This window comes from Tupaia chinensis, unplaced genomic scaffold (genome assembly GCF_000334495.1).
Source record: "Tupaia chinensis unplaced genomic scaffold, TupChi_1.0 Scaffold145257_1, whole genome shotgun sequence".
In the NCBI taxonomy this organism is placed as follows: domain Eukaryota; kingdom Metazoa; phylum Chordata; class Mammalia; order Scandentia; family Tupaiidae; genus Tupaia; species Tupaia belangeri.
This window is the reverse complement of record NW_006205117.1, coordinates 815,555-836,594: the sequence shown is the minus strand read 5'-3', so window position 1 is coordinate 836,594 and position 21,040 is coordinate 815,555. Positions and strand designations below refer to the sequence as shown.

At 37.3% G+C, this 21,040-nt stretch overlaps 1 protein-coding gene across 3 annotated transcripts in view; it reads left to right on the top strand.

Annotated features, from left to right (window-relative positions):
• The window catches only part of ANGPT1 (angiopoietin 1), a 277,865-nt gene that overhangs the window by 154,033 nt on the left and 102,792 nt on the right, over positions 1–21,040 (top strand). For all 3 annotated transcript variants that reach the window (XM_027768052.1, XM_006167919.3, XM_006167920.3), the window contains exon 2: positions 10,893–11,048. In XM_027768052.1, the coding sequence (XP_027623853.1) occupies positions 10,893–11,048 (156 nt within the window). The remainder of the gene's footprint in view (positions 1–10,892; positions 11,049–21,040) is intronic.

Here is a 21,040-nt window from a genome sequence, read left to right as displayed (position 1 = left end):
AGAATGTATTTTGTGTAGTATGTAGGGGATTAAATCACATTCCAGGTAAGCAAGTAACTAAAAAGCATTAAATTAAAGAAAGAGGTGTTTAGAATTTTCTCTTTGAAACATTGCCATTTTAGTTTAAAAGTGATCACTTTTATTGTTAAAAGGTGATGTTTACACAAGTTGCTTTGCCATTCTTCCATTTTTCTATCATCTAAGTGTAAATGTAAAATTTGGGGATAAGATTTCCAGGTTGTTAAGTGGAATGCTAGAATGATCCATGACAATTCAGTCAGCATTATCAGTCATAATTAAATTTCACATCAAATACAACTTATTTGAACAAAAGTGATATCCTTCTTATGTATGGATCTTTAACAAAATAAACCAATAAAATGAACAGAATGACAAAGTATAAATGCAGAAACTGACACACATAGGTTGGGAATATGGTAATATATGTGGACTAGAGCATAATTGTGTAAACATGCATGTTCACATATATGTATATGCATTTTTACATACACACATATACACACAATAGACATGTTTATGTGTTTCTAAAGGGGTGTAATTTATGCATAGTGTTTTCAGAATATGATAAAGTACACAGAAATTATGTGCCTGAGCCATCTGTATGAATGTCATATTAAAAAAGTCTGACACCATGCCCTTGCCTGTGTGTGTGGCCTCAATGGCATGCCCTCACTTTTGACTGATTTATCTCTTGATTTCCGGAGAAGCGCATTCCAGGAGGCAGACAGGATAGTCATCTTGCCTAAGCAAGCACAGCTCTTTGTGTGCTGTGCTGGCCTTCCCGGAGTCCTGTCCTCTGCAGGATATATAAAGGGAAACATAAGAAGTATATGTCCTTCCTTCCATATTCATTTCAGACTGTATTTGGGAAGACTTCACTGATTTCTTCATTTAGAGGATTCATTTCTTTCCTTATGCTCCCACTTCATGCAGGCAGCCAGAACATGTGGACGGCTCTCTGCCATTTGTAACTACTTACATTAAAGCAGTCTCCATGAATGGGATCGAGTTTTGTGTTTTTATTTTTATTTATTTATTTATTTATTTGGAGAGGTTTTTGCTATAGGATGTGTGGACTCACCAGAAAGACAGAGAGAGACAGAGAGACAGAGAGACAGAAAGCATGAAATCAACCCCCCGAGGGGTGGCCACGCTGCAATCCCTTCTCCTCCATTCTCCTGCTGGATCTTGGGCACGCACCATGCACACACGCCCAGCATATGTTTAAGACGCAGGGTCCAGGACTCAAAGCGCAGTCGACTACACGGGAGTACAACAACATAGCCATTATGTTAACTGCTAGTCCCAAGGATCGAGTTTTATTTGTTCTTTTGTTTGTATGTAGGTACAGTGACTAATCTACTGTGAGTTTGCAGTGTGCTTCCTGGATTTGACTTAATTTAAGTAACTATTTATAGTAGAAATTAGGATTAAAACACAGTAAGATGAGATGGAGTTATGTACTCCAGTAAGTAAAGACATCTTTCTTCAGGCCTCTGCACTTCTGTGTCATTTACATTAGACCCATTATCATATAAAAGGTGACATTCACATCTGCTAATATGCTATTTCTTACAGGAAAAAACATAATTAGGTTCAGCACACAATTGGAAGTTCTCAGTATTTTTATACACTAATTCATTAGTTTATGGCATTCATTTACTTGTAAATAGTTTTGAAGTCCCACTGTGTGCCAGGCAGTGATAGGAAGCAATGTCATGATGAACCAAATAGTGTCTGACCTTCAGGAATTAATGATGTGCGGGGGTGGGGGGAAGCAATCCTGTTGTGAAAAAAGCAATGCCTGTAATTCTCTAAAAACACAAAAAAAGGTATTACAGGTAGAAGATTCATGAATGACTTTCTAGAGGAGGAAAAGCTTGAACTGAGTTTTGAAAAACAGAACCTAGACCAAAAACAAAAAAATGGAGCATGAAGGGGAGAGGAGCATTTCAGTCAGAGCATAGTTGTGTGTGAAGATAGGGAGCAAAAGGAAATAATATGTGTTCTCGGAAATGCAGTTTGGTAGCTTGGTGTGTCTCGTGCATAAGATACATATAGGGCGAGAGAAGCAAGGTCCAGATTGTCAAGAATCGTCTCTGCTGATTAAAGGATTGAGACTTTATCTGCAGGTAATGGAAGCTACTGAAAGAGCTTAAGCAGTGGCATGACAAGGCCAAATTTGTGCTTTAAAGAGATCCCTCTGGTTACGCCATGGATGATGGATTGAAGGAAGCAAATCTGGAGTCAGGAGACCAGTTATGGGACCATTAACAAATCCAGAAGAAAAACGATGTGAGTCTGACCTCAGTCAGTGGCTGTGAGGATAAAGTGATGTGGTAGGGAGAGAAAGGAAGAAGGAAAGGGACATATCTAGGCAACTCACAAGAGAGAATGAACACAATCTGGTCCTGACTGAATGTAGAAAATAGAGGGGAAGAATCGGCAAGATGACTGTGGCTTGGGTGAATGCACAGGTGGTAGTGATGCCATTTATTGAGAGAGGAAATGGAGAATGAAAGCCAGGTTGTGTTGGAGAAAGACAAAGAATATATTTTGGGCAGAATGATGCCGGGAGATTAAGAGATTCTTGCTTCACATCTTAAAACAGATGTGCTTGCTACATAGACTCCATCCAAGGCTTTCTATTGTGTTTCTGGCATCATTGTTTCCTTACTGTCATTAAGAATATGTATGAGGTACTTTATAGATATGGAGATATACATTCATGTTTAAGTTTCATATAATGCATTCATATTAAAATCTTGGAGACTCCTGTATTTTATAAAGGAAGTTTTAAATCAAGGAATTTGAAAGATTCAAAAGACATAAATATTCTACTCCAGCCCTTCATTTCATAGATGAAAGTCTTAAACCCAGACTGCTTAAGCGACTTACTCCAATTCATGGAATAAATCAATGATAACACTTGGATTAAAATCCAGATATCCTGACTTCTGGCTGAATGTGATTTTATATATCATCTTCTTTCCAAAAATTCAAGGAGAAAAGTTAAGCAGACACAAATATTATTAAGGTTTCAGGACTCTGACGTTTTCCTGATACAAGAAGGTGTATGTCGAGGAGGATATCATGCTAGCAAAATGTCTTTTGGCACAGAAAATGTCTCATTTGTTTATACAAAAAGAGAATACATTTTTTGGGTCTTGCCCCAACTCTGGGACACTTGAACACAAAGAGTTGTGATCAAGAACAACAGTTACAGGAAGATTTGTTCATATGGATTTTCAGGGATGCCCTTGATAGCTTCTCTTTGTACCTCAACAGGGATGTTACTACGACTCTTTTGGGGATGACACAACAAATGTGCACTCACATTATTTACATCATCAGCTGAGAGTGTCTCCCCTATCAAACAGAGATGAGAATATTTACAGGAAGGCATGTAGACTCCAGTGGTAGACCCAATGAGAGCATTTAGCAGCTGTATTGAGATAATTCAACTACGCATTTCTATTTCATACTAGACCAACTTCTTATACTTGTAGTATCTGGCACTAGATTTAATACAGAGGTGACATTTATCACATAGATGCTAAAGCTAAACTGAAGTGATGGGGCGTAATAGCTTGAATAGCTTTTAGATCCTGGTCCTGGCTTTCGCCACATGTGGAATGAAGCACAAGAAAAATGAAATCAAGTGGTTCTTGAGCTTCAGTGTCAGCGTCAGCCACAGAGCATCAATGCTCAGAAGCAAGGATAGAATCCAGAAAGTCTAGATCCCCAAAACAATGGAGCAAGACTTCATATTATGAAAGAGGGGCCAGCAGTTGGCATAATGGCTATGTTGTTGGACGCCATGTAGTCTATTGTGGTTTGAGTCCTGGACCCAGTGGCTTAAACTCACACCAGACGCATGTGCGTGTGTGCCTAAGATCCTGAGAGGAGAATGGAGAAGGAATTGAAGTGTGGCCGTGCTCCCCCCCCCCGGGGGGGTGATTTCCCACTTTCTGTCCATTTCTTTGTCTTTCTTTCTGGCAAATGCATGCACCCTATAGCAAAAACCTCTAAAAACAAAACAAAACAAAACAACAACAAAAAAAAAAAGAGAAAGAGAGAAAAGAAAGAAAGAGAAAGAGGGGCTCCAAAGCAGGAGCCAGCAGAAGTAAAGCAAGTAGCAAAAACTAGGGAACTGGAAAGGAAACGTGAGGAGAGTCTACAGTAACAGTAGCCATTGTTGGCTTGTCCTACTGATATTCATCTGAGTTTCTCACACACAGAGTGGCTCAAACCCAGCATCTGATGTTAATTAGCTGTTTCACCTTGCTTTCTATAACCTCTCTGAACCTCAGTCACCATGGCTATAAAACAAGATTTTTGGAGCTCTTAATATGTAATGTTTCTTTCAACTCTCTTACGATAGTGGTTTTCTTTCCTCCATAAATAGCAATGGTCCTTCAGATACCAAAATGAGAAATGGGATCGATGTCATTTATATTAGTGCAGAAACTGTTTCAAATGTTAGCCAAGTAGATGTATTGTCTAAAAAGATAATTACCCTTCTCCATTTTAAAAGAAACAATGTATTAAGAGATTTAATAGTATAAATTCCTGCAAATAATGTATTTGGCCCTAACTGTCTTTTTTTCCATAAAGCCATAAACCTAGACATAGCTGCATTTTCAATATTGCCACTGATTTATGAAACAATGATATTAGATAAAACCGTCAATGTTTAAAGCATTTTTTGCATTGTTTTACCTTTTTATTGCTTTCCCATATTTACCCTCTTACTTTATTTCATGGTTGTTTTGCCATAACTGAGTAATACCATATGCACCAACATTCAATGAGAGTCCACTTAATCTACAACATATTTTAAGCGAACAATGCCTTTGTAAATTTTTATAGGGTTTAAAATGTTATTTTCTTAAGAATTACATGGAGAAATTATACTCTTTGTGCTTTAAGATATGCTCTGGTTTAAGAGATTTCTTGAAGTGATCTCTTCAAGTGAAATGATAGAGAATACATTTCATAGGCATGAATCTCATAATCTTACCCAGACTTTGATTTTCATGAATGTAAAACTCCAAGCATTTTGAGAGTCCAGTAAAAGTAATGTGATTGAATGTATGGAAGAAAATGAAATGAAAAAAAAAGAATAAATTAATAAAAAAATAAATAAAAAAATAAAAGAAGACTTTGAATATTCCCAACACAAAGGAGTGATGGTTAAATAATGAATGTATTGTCTATAATAATTAAATCATTATACATGGTTTTCTTGTACTGAAAAAAATTATATTTTACCCTACAAATATCTGTAATTATTTTATTTAAAAATTTAAAAAATTAAGAATTAAAAAAAATTATTCTTCCCAAACTCTTATTATGGAAAATGATAGGACTAATTCTCCACTACTCACTGGGCAAAAGATGGGCAAAGCTATATGGGTGAACTTAGATGGCTGATAATCTTGACTTCTTAAAAATATTCTTTGTCTGTTGATACAGACAAAGATGATACTGATTGTTATGCAGTGGACTGCATATTAGCTTTCTCACTGCCTATAACATTTTCCAGTATATTACAGCACACAAAAGTTTAAATTTTGAAACTACCAGTCTTTGAACAAGTTTACCCCATTAGTTTTGTAGCTTTTATTTTATGTATTCCCGTATGGACATTGCAGTATTATCAGAATTTGTCTATATCATTGGAGATAGCAGGTTTGTATTTGATGACAGACTTTTCTTTAGAATGGACCCTCCTGAGCAATCCAGCCTCTTTCAAACCAAATACTAGCTCTGCCACCAATAAATTGTGTGATCCTAGACAGTTTTCCTAACTTCCCTGAACCACTGTTTTCATATCAGACAAATGAGGAAAATAGTATCCACAGTTTCTGAATCATTGTAAAGCTTCAATGAACTACATATTTGTACAACCTCGGACATGCTTACCCTTAGAGAATTTATGTGTTCTTGCTTATCCCCTTTGTTAAATTTTACAATTGTTTGCTAGAAATGGAATGAGCATAAGATAACAAACACATGGAACTTAAAAAAAAAAAGGTAGAGATTCATGAGAATTCCCTCATTTTTAATGATCCCTTTTTATTAAAAATACTGGCAAAGTAAACTTTCCAAGTACCTTGCCCTAAGGCATCTCATCTCACCTCAGAATACCTTAGTTTCCAATATTGTGAAGCAGACAGAAAGTAATCACCCTCTCAAGGTGGTAGTTTCCTTAAAGGAATAAATAATGGACCCTCCTGAGCAATCCAGCCTCTTTCAAACCAAATACTAGCTCTGCCACCAATAAATTGTGTGATCCTAGACAGTTTTCCTAACTTCCCTGAACCACTGTTTTCATATCAGACAAATGAGGAAAATAGTATCCACAGTTTCTGAATCATTGTAAAGCTTCAATGAACTACATATTTGTACAACCTCGGACATGCTTACCCTTAGAGAATTTATGTGTTCTTGCTTATCCCCTTTGTTAAATTTTACAATTGTTTGCTAGAAATGGAATGAGCATAAGATAACAAACACATGGAACTTAAAAAAAAAAGGTAGAGATTCATGAGAATTCCCTCATTTTTAATGATCCCTTTTTATTAAAAATACTGGCAAAGTAAACTTTCCAAGTACCTTGCCCTAAGGCATCTCATCTCACCTCAGAATACCTTAGTTTCCAATATTGTGAAGCAGACAGAAAGTAATCACCCTCTCAAGGTGGTAGTTTCCTTAAAGGAATAAATAAATGTGGAAGAGAGCTTACTGAAAATGAAATCAATCAATCAATCACCAAGCCAACCAGTCCAAGCTGAGGCTACTACATTATCAGAAGTTAGAGTAGAGACTTCCCTTTGAAGTTACCTAAGTCCTCCACTTCTTACAGGACAAAATGAAGTGGGTATCTTCCTGTAGGGTAGATTTAAGGATCAAGTCAGACAATATAAATGAAGCTACTTGTAAATACTCGCTTTACAAATACAACATTATTTCATTGTTTAAAAGTCACCATTTATTGTTCCACAATGAATTCTACATCCACTTCCTCCTCTCCCTTGGCCAACCTTATGAAATCTGAGTCAGACACTGAGAGTGATCATATCTTCAAATAATGATATGATTCACTTTGAGAATCTCCCACTTCATCTCCTCTAATCTCCTACCATCAGCTCTTGTGATTAGCAATTTCTAAGTTTAAAATTTACATCTTATATCTTTATAAAATACTGAACTTTGAGGTAACCATCATTTTATGTAAACTTATTTTTAAAACCAGTATGGAATATATAAAGACAATCAAATTTGTTACAAATCTTCTCAGAACGTAGCTGATACAGCACATCAAGATGGATTTCACAGTTATACATCTACAGAGGAATGTTTAGAGATAAGATGAAAGCAGTCTTCCTTATTAATCACACATTGTATATTTGACTTCTGCCTCCTGCCTCAGCCTTTAAATCAACTACATCTGGTTCTTGCTACTTAAGTGTGCCATTACCTTTTGCATTAAAAGGCAACTACTCCAAGAGAAAGCAGCCCCATTTGATTAAAAAATAATTAACTAGAATTATGTTCATACAACTTATCATGGCAGCCAAAATAAGGTTTTTAGTATGGGTGGGAGCCTGACTCTATTTCTGTAACAGAGTCAGCACAGCTGGGAGCTCATTGTGGTTGTGATGAATACTGGTATGAAACAGTTACTTTGTTTTGCCAGCATTAACTTTCACAGTGAAACAAAACAAAACAAAATACACACACACAGCAATGCAAAATGGAAAACGTCTGACACAGAATAGCATAGCAAAGCACCTGAAATTTGATGTCAGCCCTTTTATGCCGGAGAGTGTCCTCCATTGTGAAGACCAGAGTTCCTAACTGTTTTTACACCCAGAAAGCGTCAGCCTTAGAGAATGATTCTTATTCAGCAACTGCAATTGATGTACAAATATCAAGCAGATCTTGAGCTCACTGATTAGAGAATGCTTTCATAGGAGAGAAAACTCCATTGGAAGCCAAATTATTATTTGAAATTTCTTGTTGAGTAGGAACTCTGATATATCAGAATAAGTTTGATGGTCTAAACTAGTTACACTCAAGAAAATCGTTTGCTAACAAAGTAAGGAGCTTGCACCGGAAAATAAATTAGAGTATCATATTCTTCATTGGGAAAATCTTGCTAGTATATAGGTATATATCTATAAATACATGTGTGTATATATGTGTGTGTGTGTGTGTGTGTGTGTGTGTATGAACTAAACAGTGTGTTAAGTGGCATAGTGAGATAGATCATTTATATCATTAAAAGCCTTTTAAAATCCATATTTTCTTGGTATATGTCCTTGAAGATTTCTGACATATCTCCATCTGCGCTTTTAAATTCTCTACTGTATCTAGTTTTGGTGAACACCCAAGGTACAGGTATTATATAATAAAATGCAAAGAGTAATTAAGTACTCATAGATTAAATAAATTAGTTGTTACAAAAACATGGCTGGCAGCATGTGTCCTGGTGGTTAAGGTGTCTGGATCCCACATGGCCAACTGTGAGGTTCAAGTCCTGGACCTAGAAACTTGAAAACCATGATGGGCACATGTGAGTGTGTGTCCAAAATCCTGAAAGGAGGGAGAGGTGGAGAAGGGATTACAGTGTGACCATTCTCCATGGGAGGTACTTTTTTACTTTCCCACTTTCTTTCTCTCTCTCTCTCTCCAGTGAGTGCATGCATACTCTGGCAAACTAATAAATAAATAAATGCATAAAGTAATAAAACAAGATAGGCTATAGTGGCTCAAAATATATCTATTTATGTAACCCAACATATTTATTTGCCTAACCAATCATCTATTTATTTATTTATCTATCATGTGATCAGGAAGTCAGGATGCAATTTTGCATAGAAAGATATGTCATGACTTTCTTGATGACCTATTATCTATTCTGCCTATCTACCTATTGTATTATTCTATTTGGCTTTATTCTTAAGCTGGCTCTACAAAGTGGGGTGTCTACAATATCAGGCATGTATATTACCAGCTTACTAGCCAAAAAGTAAAAGCTATTGGTAAACTGCTATGACAGAATTTTAGAACTGAGGCACATCGGCCTTGCTTAGAATATCTTTCAGTTCTTGAACAACTCATTCACATTTAAGAGCAGAGCATTCCAGGCTCAAATATGTATCCACCCCTGCAGCTAGTGGGGCAACTGTATCCATTTGTTCTGAAAGGAGCAATAGTGATTTCCCAAAAAGAAAATTAAAGGACATCTTGAGGAGAAGGGGTAAATATGTGAAACCAAGGGACAGATGTCTGCTACTCATAGTTCCTCTTTTCTTTACTGTTAACTATATTATTTCAACTGAAATAAGGCCAAGATTTGGTCAATGTTTATTTTGATCTATTTTGAATTCTCTTTACGATAAAAGTTTACAGACTGATTTTTTCCCCACCTACTTCTAATTTAAGAATGAAAGATGAAGAGGAGCAACCTTATATTGACAAAGGACAAATTTAGAATTTATTTATAACAATCTGAGTATGAGTCTAACCTTTCATTTTTATTAAGTAAGGGCAATCATATTTAAAAAGTAGAAATAAGCAAGGGATGATGCTAGAAAGTGAACTGCCAAAGTTTCCCGATGGGGAATTTCCATTTAGGCTATATTTATTACATGATAATAATGTTACTACGGATTATAAAATAGTGGATGTAATATGGTTCAGCAAATCAGTAAAACATCACGTAGCTGTTAATGATTTGGAACCCGGTTTTCTAAGCACAGCTTGGCAGGGCTCTCATGTGGTGGAAAGTGTTGGTATGAGAGTCGAGCACTTGAGCACTCAAGTCCAAGTCTGGCTGTTTTGCAGTGTGTGGCCTTGGACCCGACTTCACTGGGATGCAATTTCCCCATATGTCTAATTGGGTAATAAAGCGCAGTCGCCACACGATGGTGGGAGAATTAACTGCACTGACAGGGGAGTGCAGGCTTCTTCTTTTCTTTCAAGCAGTGCATGTGCTCAACTTTATTCTTGCAGGTGACTGACTGGCTCCCTTGTAGTAAGTCACTTAATAATTCTCCTTGGTTCCTATGGTACCATTTATTTTATAGTCATCGTGCTCTCTGAGATGGCATCATAAAGGATTATATGTTACCTAAGACGAGAAGGCAAATGTGCTTTATGGGCTGTACATTCAGTGCCTATTTTGAGCTTGCTAGGGAACTCAGGAATGGCAGTAGCTAGCCCTAAGACTCCACAGCTCACATCACATATCTTTGCTTACACTTTAAGATTCTCTTCTTAAAGGCTTTCATTTCGGGATCTACCCTGTTCTCACTCCTTGTCCCATTCCTCCAGTGCAGCCTGGTCTTTTAACTTATCACTACAAAAATGAAAGCTGACTTTTTCCAAGATGAGTCTTTTCTTCTATGATGCAATGAAAACACCAGAGCAGCGAGATTTAAATTTAAATGACTGTGCGAACTCTGCTGCATTCTTTCTGGTTTACCTTTGGTTCATCGCCCACTCTCTGATTCTGTTTCTTCAGCTGTAAAATAAAAACAATGAGGCAGACTGTCCTAACTCACCTCTTTACCACGTGAGTTAAATGAAGTCATGCTGACAAGAGGAAAACACGACCTGAGTACAAGTTTTCAATATGATGATCACTATTATGTATAAGTATCAGTATATTAGGGGTTTGTTAACTAGATTCTTTCTGCCTGCTCTGCTCACACTTCCTTAACTCCCAGAGATGTGGAGGATCCCTGCCAGATGGCTGAGTTGCCAGCTGTGTCTTGTTTTGTTATTGTAAATATTACATACCCCAACTGGAAAGCTTTGCTTATACTGTAGTATGCTTTGTCCTTTATCTCTTACAGCTTGAGAATTACATTGTGGAAAATATGAAGTCGGAGATGGCCCAGATACAGCAGAATGCAGTTCAGAACCATACGGCCACCATGCTCGAGATAGGAACCAGCCTCCTGTCCCAGACCGCAGAGCAGACCAGAAAGCTGACAGATGTGGAGACCCAGGTACACCCCCAGGGCCAGAGTCCACAGACTCAAGCAAGAATTTTCTTTCCCCCTTTAGCTTGCTCCATAAACACAGAGCATATTTCAGCACTGGGATGGGGAAAACATACACATTTCTGTTTATTGGTAATGACAACAATGACTGTCTGATATGCTATGTATGTTTCTTTTGATTTAATGAGGATTGGTATATTTAGCTTTGTATTTAGTTTGCAAAATAGGGTTGGCAAAGGACCTAATTAGCATTTAAGTTTAAATAAACTCTGCAGCTACCAACTGTGGTATGATATGTGTCAAACAAAATAACCATTTGGGTCAAATTGGTGCCTTTTATGTGTATGTTTGACCTATTTTATTTTTGTCTCTGGTAATGCCCTAGCCATAATGGCACCTGCAGAATTTTTAATGTGTTCAGTGGATAGAAAGGAAAACTGTCCAGAAATGATCAGGAATATATGTGTGTGTGCACACGTGTGTGTGTGTGTGTGTGTGTGTGTGTGTGTGCATATATGCATGCATATCCCCCTGTGTGCGCACACGTGTGTGTGTGTGTGTGTGCACATACGCATGCATATCCCCTCACCAGGGAGAGTGACATACTTATTTAACCTTCTTCAGAAATACACAAAAATTTCTTTCTGCTCCCAAACTTTACCATTCCTGGTGGATAAAATAAGCCTAATACTGACCCTATACCATGACTCTTCCTTACTATCTGACCTGAAGTGATCTTATGAAATGGTGGTAAAAAATCTGGTTTGGGGAGTTATAAAAGGAGCACACGAGGAGCAATAAGCACTAGAGATACCCTTTAATTTACCCTTTAATTACCACAAACCCAACACCCCAGTTGGCGAAAACAGCAAACATTATTTCTAATGACTAAAAGATGACCTACTGGTCCCCTTGGAGCCATAGAATAGCTATTTCAGTTATTCTGGGGCTGAGGAGATGGTTCTATCTCAGTGCAGTTATTTCTGGAATGAAACTGAAATACATAAATTTGAAAATAAGACTGCATCTTATTTCTCTTTTATTTCCTTTGTATTAGAGGCATCATAGATTATGTTAATATTTAGAGAAGGATAAAGTGATAATGTATAAGAATAGAATATTTTAGGCAAAAACAACATTTCCATGTACAAATGATTTTTTTTATGAAAGACATTTAAAGCAGACAAGCCACAAGTTTGAGTGACTTCTCTCCTCTTGAGTACAATCTGGGACTCAAACTCTGATGTACTCATGTCTCCCTTGCTTACCAATACTAATAATTAATTAAATGGTAGCTTCAAAGTTGATTACATTGGAGCAATAAATCACATATGCTTTGGGAAATTTTTTTTCCACTCATTATCATAAGATAAACATGGAGAGTATGGGAAGGCGGGAACTACATAGTATAACAAAAATTCACAAGGCTTCACTTTATCATTTCTCATCACACTGAGTAGGTTTTGTCATCGATGTACATTGGCTTCTCGTAGTACAAATAACGTGGCTGCATTTCCTCTTATCTTTATTAGAACAAAATGCTCGCCACCTCCTTCGAACCACTTTCCTGCATATGTTCAAAGGCTAGACGGTTAATACACAATATAGCCTACTTAACTGCACATTTGAAATCTTTACATATTTCTATCTTAATCACCGTCATAACATACATGGGAGGGTTTCGTTGATCTTTTCTGCCCCCTCAAAACTTTATCTTGGCTTGTTTTTATTCTCCTTTCACCTAGGGATTAGAATCATGAAAGGCAAAAATGTCCTATTGTTAACATGTTAACCTCCAAACTGATAAAAGCATGGCATGTAAGGTTTTTATGAGATAACAACTTGTTCTGCATCCTCAAAATCAGGATTATACAGCACAGTAAATTCAAAGAAAAAAATAACAACTTCCTACGTGAATCAGCTAATTGATCATTAAAGGCCAATGGGTACAATGAGAGCAATACTAGTTAGATAGAATGAAAGCAATTCTAAGATAGCTAAAGCCCAGAAAACTCAAAATTCACAAATCTATCAAAATTGGCAATGATAAGAACGTGGAGAAGGAAAATAATGCCTCAAACCGTGTCCTACCTTAAGAAGTGAAGCTTATGTGTTCTCTTCATCTTCCCTGTAATGTCTTCCAATTGTCTATGCTGTTTGGAGCTGTGATGCTCCAAACCTTTTTTTCATGTAAATGTATACCCATGTGGTACTTATTTGAACTATTGCAACAGGATGTGTTCTGCTTAGACAGAACCACTCAAGTGCACTCAAGTCCTGATGTGGGGCCAAGTTTACAAAATGAATCCTGAATTATTGCTTAAACTCAGTACACATTCTTCATGAGGATTTGTAAACCGGTAGGTCCAGCTGTGCTGTCCAGGTATGCTCCCGTAATTGTGTTCCCAGATTTGTAACTTGGCCTCACATGGGTGTGTATGGCTTTTCCTACAACTGATTTCAAATTCTCCATTTTTTTAGGGAATCTTGTCAACGGCTTTGCAATACACTGAAGTGTTCTAGCTTTTCCATGATGATGTTAGGAAGATAACTAACGTTTCTTCCTACCTCTCTCTTGGCGTTCTAGACTTGTAACTTAACAAAAGATAATACAGACATGGTCTTACTGCAGTGCCATTTTAAGGTAGTTTTGTGCTCGATAAACATGATTGGAATAGATATTGATAATGAGGGCATCTATATAACTCTGCTGGCCAGGTTGAGGAGAATCAGGAATCGACACCATGCTTTTTCTTTCCTCCTTCATTCTTCATCTGGTTTATAGTGTTTTCTCTCTCTGTTATCAGTTTGTACCAATATCGCTTTTTCTTCAAGTTGCTCTTTTCCAGTGTATGCTATGAAAGTGTAAGTTTCAGGAATTATTGCTATCCCTTCCTATAGTGTTATTTTTTTCTCTCATCTTTCTCAGGCAGATTTGGTTTTGAGAGAGCCAATAGACAAACAAATTGCATTAAATTTCATCTCTAATAATCTGTGTTTAGCTTTGTTCTAAGCGATTTTACATATGTTAACTAAAAATACTACTAAATCCTATGGAGGAGATATTATTACTATCCCTTGTTTAAAGATGGGGAAACTGAACACAAAAGTGAAGCAACTTGTTCCACATGAATGAACTAGTGAATGTTAAGAGTAAAAATTGAAACTCAAAGGGTCTAGCAGGAGGTGTGGTGGTTAAGGCATAGAATCCCACATGGCCAACTCCACCGCATGAGTCCTGGACCCTGGGGCCTGAAAATCACGCAGGGGGCATGTGTGTGTGTGTGTGTGTGTGTGTGTGTGTGTGTGCCCCAAATCCCAAGAGAATAGAGAAGGAAGTGTTACTGAATGGCCATCCCCTCTGAAGGGGTGATTTCTCACTTTCTCTCTTTCTCTGACTCTGGTGAGCACATGCACCCTCAATTCTCTGACTCTCTCTGGTGAGCACATGCACCCTCAGGGGAAAAGAAGACTTTAAACTCAGTCTGTCATTAAACTCAACTTCCCTTCCCAGCTTTCTATCTATCTTTTTCTGGCAATTCCCTTCTTTCTCTAAAGTTACAAGGTCATAAATGGGTCAGATGGAAATCAGATAAATGTGGACCTGGTGGCTATAGCTGAATGCTTTCTATAAGTGTTGAAGATGTAGCTACTTTTCTGTTGATGGCCATAAGTTATCTCCTAGTACTGTCACTCTACCATGTACCCATCATATCATCTCTTGGAATCCTGGGACCCAGCGCTGTCCTGGTCCTTCACCAGCTGTGTTAACTACAAGGAAGTTTAAACACTGAACCTGTTTCCTCCAGTGTATAATTTATCAAGGAAGTAAAGTGTTAGAATTCAATCAACTTTAAAAACACGTTTTGTGCACTGCCATTTCGCAAGATATTTTAATAGGTACTACAATCATGCATCACTTAATCATGGAGCTCTGTCCTGATAAATGTGTTGTTAAGTGAGAGCATTCTAGAATGCAGTGACACAAATCTAAATGGTATAGCCCATATGCTCTTTATGGGACCATGGTCACATCTTTTTGTAAATAAAGTTTTATTGAACATAGCCACACACATTCATTTGTATGTTATCTATGGCTTCTCTCTCATTACAACAGCAGGATTGAGTAGTTCTATCAAAGACCACATAGCTCAGCAATCCCAAACATTTACTGTCTAGCCCTTTACAGGATACCCTGACCAGCTACTGCACTGGGATATAAACTCCTAAAGAGTAGGATTTTGTCTGTTTTGTTTTTGTTCATTTCTCTGTTATTAGGATTTAAAACAGTATTTAGTACATAGTAGGCTCTCAATAAATAGTTAAATGACTAAATTAATTAATTTTTTTGGGGGGGGTTGCTATAGGGCGCATGCGCTTGCCAGACAGACAGAGAGAGGCAGAGAGACAAAAAGCGAGAAATCACCCCCCAGGGGGGATGGTCACGCCTCAATCCCTTCTCCTCCATTCTCCTCTCGGGATCTTGGGCATGCACGCACACGTGCCCAGCGTGAGTTTTAAGCCACCGGGTCCGGGTCGCGAACCACAGTCAACTACGTAGGAGTCCAGCGACGTAGCCATTACGCTAACTGCTGGTTCCCCTAAATTAATTAATTTTAGTCTCTTAATATCTGTGAATCTTAGCTAATGCTCCTAAATCCAAGGGTCATGTCCTAAGAGTAGTATATTAATGGTAACATGCTTCTACAACTCCTGATGGGTCAGAATATGACTGAACAGAAACAGTCTATTTCATAGATGTTCTAAGAGCATTAGATGAATATATTTTCTGTGTACACTGAGGATCATGAAGAATTTAAACACCTTCCTGACTCACAGTGCTAATTTAGTGCATGTTTGCAGGAAGAAATAAGTCAGATGCTGGTTATCTGCAACAAGCAGAGGCCCTCATGGTGATTTGGAAGAAACCATTTTGGGAAAAATTATTGATTGGGGGGGGTACTTTAATTAGCCAAAAGGAAGCTGCTTTTTTAGCTACATGATGAGCCTTTGGAAAAAAAAAACTGAGGCTAGAGATAGACTACCTGGTTTTCATTTCTGACTTTTCTGTTTATTAGCTATGTTAGGTGAGCTACTTCAACACACTGTTTCTGGGGCCTGCCCCATTGCCTAGTGGGTAGTGAGCCAGATTCCACATGGATGATTACAATTGGAATCCTGCTCCTGGTAGCTGGAACCAGCACACATATGTCCTGGTAGCTGGACATATGTGTGTACACCAAATCCCAACAGGGTTTTGTCTCTGGATAGTGCATGTGTCCTCTGACAATTTAAAAACATAAAAACACGATTTTTGTATCTGTAGTAAAAGCACTATTGCTACCAAACCCTGTAACCACATGAGAATATTAAATTACAAATATCACATTGGGTTAAATTATCATATTATAAATTATCATATTATAAATGATTATATTTAAAATATAATCAGGTTATAAATATATATGACAAATGTAAAATAGTATATATAATAATTATATATTATAAGTTATATAACATGATTAAGATTAATAATAATTCTCTAAGATTAATTTTCACATTCATATTTTCTCAATTATTCTACTAAAATTATATAGATATTCTTTATTCATGATTAAATAGTCCCTTTTCATTTAGAGCAAACTTCCAGTTTTTTCCCTTGGGATTGACATGTTTAAGAAACTGGGTCACACGTTTTATAAATTGTCTCATATTCTGAATTTGTCTAAATAGTTCTTTGCCATGCTCTTTCATTTACTCTTCTATCTTCCCCAATTTCTTTTAGCTAAAAGTTATGTCTAAAGATTTGATTAGGTTGAATGGGACCTTGTGATAAGTATGCTTCGTAGAGGTACTGGTCATTTCAGACTGTATTTCACCAGGAGGTGCAAATGGCAGATTATCACATTTTTAATAATGTTGAGTTTGTTCTCTCAAGTAGAGGGATAATCTCTGTATCTCTCTATCTGATTGGTCACTTTCTCCTTTGGGAATTAACAAATAACCTTTAAGGTGATATTTCATTGCTTATCATTGGCCGAATAAATGATTTTGCAAAATGATGATTTTTCTCTCTCATTCCTTCTCCATGTATCAGCTGTTATTTTTCTGTAAGAACCCCATTGCCAAAATATCATACTTTATATTATATTTTTTGTTTAAAATAAAAACTAAAATAATAGTAAACACACAAACAAGGTTAGGTTCACATTTAATGCATTGTTGAAAGAGATTTTCTTTCATGGCTCTTATATTCTATCTCAACCTCTACTTTTTTTTTTACTGTTAATATTAACTTAAGGTACATCAGAGACATTCATAAAAGTATTAAATAGGAGCTGTCTGAAATTTTCTAGCTCAATTTCTCTGGAACCTAACTGTTTTGACTGCTAAATTTTTATTTTTCAAAAAAAGTACTAATATTTGGTAGTCCATAAATACTCAATTTCATAACTTATATCTTTCTTACTCTGTGGCAGATTCTTGAAAATTTAAGCTTTGTTTAAATTAAGGTGCTTGTTCCATGTAGTTATCACTCATTTTCTTTCTTTTTTCTTCCTCACTCCTGCACTCCCCCAAGAATGTGCTTTTGGGATATGTTTGGGCTAAGAAGGAAATGTCTTTTGTCATTTTAATGGAACACATAGATTTTTACTAAATAGCAAGTTCCAAAAACATATGGCAAGAAAGTGGTCAATTTATCATAGTTTGTGATACAACTCTCTGGGTTGCTTGCTTTTGAACTTCAGGCCTATTTTAACATCAGTGTAGAGAGTTGACATAAAGAAGCCAAGGGGTCTAAGGTGATGGGAAGCGTTAGGCTGGACTTCTGAGATTCGTCCTCTTCCTCTGCCATATGCAGATGCTCCTTTGGACTTGGGCTGGTATAGTTGAAGTCTAGCTTAATATTCTTGTGGGGCTCACTGTGACTGCCACTCCACTTGAAAAACAGCTCTCTATCTATTGTCCAACATGTCATCTAACACAGCTATGAGCACCAGAGGGTGTTGGACCCTGTGATGGGGTCTGGAGGTTCACAGGACTGCAAACAGAGCAGTCCTACTCCATCTCTGTGGGAAAGAAAGACAACAAGTGGGTGGATGAATAGGATGATTTCCAATAGTGATGATTCCATAAAGAGAATAAAACGGTGACCTGAGGGAGGGTGAAGGGAGAGTTACTTCATACAGGGTGGCCAGAAAGGGCCCCTCTCATTAAGACTTGAATGATAAGAAATCATTCATGCATCTGTCTGGGAAGAGGAATGCATTCCAGGCAGCCGAAGCTGTCAGGTCAAAGACCTGGTGATAGAAATGAGTTTGGCGAGTGGAGAAGGCACAAAGAAGGTTATGTGGTTAGAGCATAATGAGAGGAGGACAGTGGCAGGAAGTGAGGTAGAGAATTGAGCAGGATCCTGATTACACAGCATCTTGAAGGCTAAGAGGTTGAGAATCTATTCTTATCTCAAAGAGAATCCGCTAGCATATGTAACATAAAACATGGTATGGTCTGATTTATGTTTGTAAAAACTATCACTCTTGTTGCTCTGTGGCTAATGAACTAGTGGTAAGGCAAAGTAGAAACAGGAAGTCAAATTAGGAGCTGTAATGGTCTCCAGACTTAGATATAGACAACTTTATTTTGAATTCTGGATGCTTCCATTCTGCTCTCAGTGGGCGTGGAGAAGAATACCTACTGCCTTTAGCAAAGTTAAAACTTCGATGTTTGAGAATGTCAGAAATTAACATGAACAAGGGGCAAAATAAATTCTATTTAACTGCTTATGATAAGCTTTAATTCAGTGAGACAATTTACATCATTCATTAATATCTAATGACTTCTTGATATTCTAAGTGTTACCAAAATATTCAAGTGTTTTATTATCTATTTTGCTATTTGCTGAATTATTATCCTAGTTAATAAATAAACAAACAAGCAAAAAATTTACCTGGATGAAAACATGTCTAATAGTTTTAAGTTATATCTTTCCTGGGACCAGCAGTTAGTGTAATGGCTATGTCGCTGGACTCCCACGTAGTCGACCGCGGTTCAAGTCCTGGACCCGGCGGCTTGAACTCACACCAGGTGCGTAAGATCCTGAGAAGAGAATGGAGGAGAAGGGACTGCAGCGTGGCCATCCCCCAGGGGGTGATTTCTCGCTTTCTATCTCTCTGGCTCTGTCTTTCTGGCGAGTGCACGTGCCCTCTAGCAAATACCTCTCAAAAAAAAAAAAGTTATATCTTCTTAATCTTTACAGTCGCCACCATTTTTCCCTCTGAGCTTCTATGCTATCTTCAAATCATGTTATTTCCTTAAATAAAATGGTACATAATAGAAAAAAATATATATATATATTTCAATCATCTATATAAATAAATTATATAATTATATATTATATATGAAATTAATACATATTATATATATACTTCCTGTTTCTACTTTGCCTTACCCATAATGTATATACATATATATATATATATATATATATATATATATATATATACACACACACACACACACATATATATATATTAATTTTAAAACACTCCATAAATGGGAACCAGCTAGGTAGCATGGTGGTTAAGGTGGCCAACCCTGTGTTTTGAGTCCTAGATCTTTAAAAACAAAACAAAACAAAGCAAAATCAAACAAGTAGCACATATGCATACATGCCCCACATCCCCCACAAAACACTCCATAAATGTAAGACATGATTAGTATAATACCTTTTACACTTGCTTTCATGTGCCTATCAATAATAACTATATAAATGAATCATAGCAACTTAAAAACATTTTTTAAGTACAAATGAGTCTCATCACTCTCTACCCCAGCCCCATTCTTCCTCTCACCCACTAAAATTGCGCTAAAATTAGGATAAGATGAGTGAGACCAAATCAGAAGGGATTATACATGCACAGGATCAGACCCTGACTTTATTTGTAAGTGATATTTTACTCAACCTGTGTGTGTATTTGCATTAATATTGATTTGTTAAAATGTTACTTATCTTAATTACTGAGCTTTTAGTACCTCTTGACATTTTGCAACTGAATCCCGTTGCCTCTCTCATTTCAGCCTAGCGCCTGCTTTCTGAAAATACATTCCCCTTCCCTGCAACTGTCTATAGCCCAGCTCTGGGCCTATATGTATATTTTGAAAAGGTGTTCTATGTGCATCTTACACAATTTCGGATCTAGTTCTGCTTTAGAAAAGAAAGAAGCTCTATTGGTGTCCTTTTAGAGAAGGGTCCTTTAGACTGATGCTCATCCTACTGAAGCTTTCCCAGGTCTTGTTCAATAAGTAGTTCTAAGAATAGTAAGGCTGGAGTTTTGTTTGTTTGTTTGAGCTAATTATACCTCTTCTTTGCCTTTTATATTTCCATTATGGAGAAAGGGGGAGGAGGAGGACAGGACAGAGATAGGGACAGAGCATTGACATAATTTGAAGGCATCTGCTAGGACTGGGGTGTGCAAACTCTGCTTGGAGAATGACAGGTTTGGATACAGTTCTCACAGGCTCCTATTATATTAAGGCTCAACTAGCACCATGAGTCTGTGACTCAGGATAGGTTGGTCATTTATAGTTTCCTGGGGTTTTTTTGTTTTTTTTGTTTGTTTGTTTTGTTTTTTTGAGAGGTTTTCGCAATAGGGTGCGTGCGCTCGCCAGACAGACAGAGAAAGACATAGAGACAGAAAGCGAGAAATCACCCCCCAGGGGAGATGGTCACGCCGCAATCCCTTCTCCCCCATTCCCCTCTCAGGATCTTGGGCATGCATGCACACACGCCCGGCATGAGTTCTAAGCCACCGGGTCCAGGATGCCAACCGTGGTCAACTACGTAGGAGTCCAGCGACATAGCCATTACGCTAACTGCTGGTTCTCTATAGTTTTCTGTTTTTTTAAAAAAATATTAGTAATCATTATTATTTTTAAAATTTGGTAAGAGAGAGAAGAGGAGGAGGGGGGAAATAGAAAGCAAACTGCCAGGTCTAGGA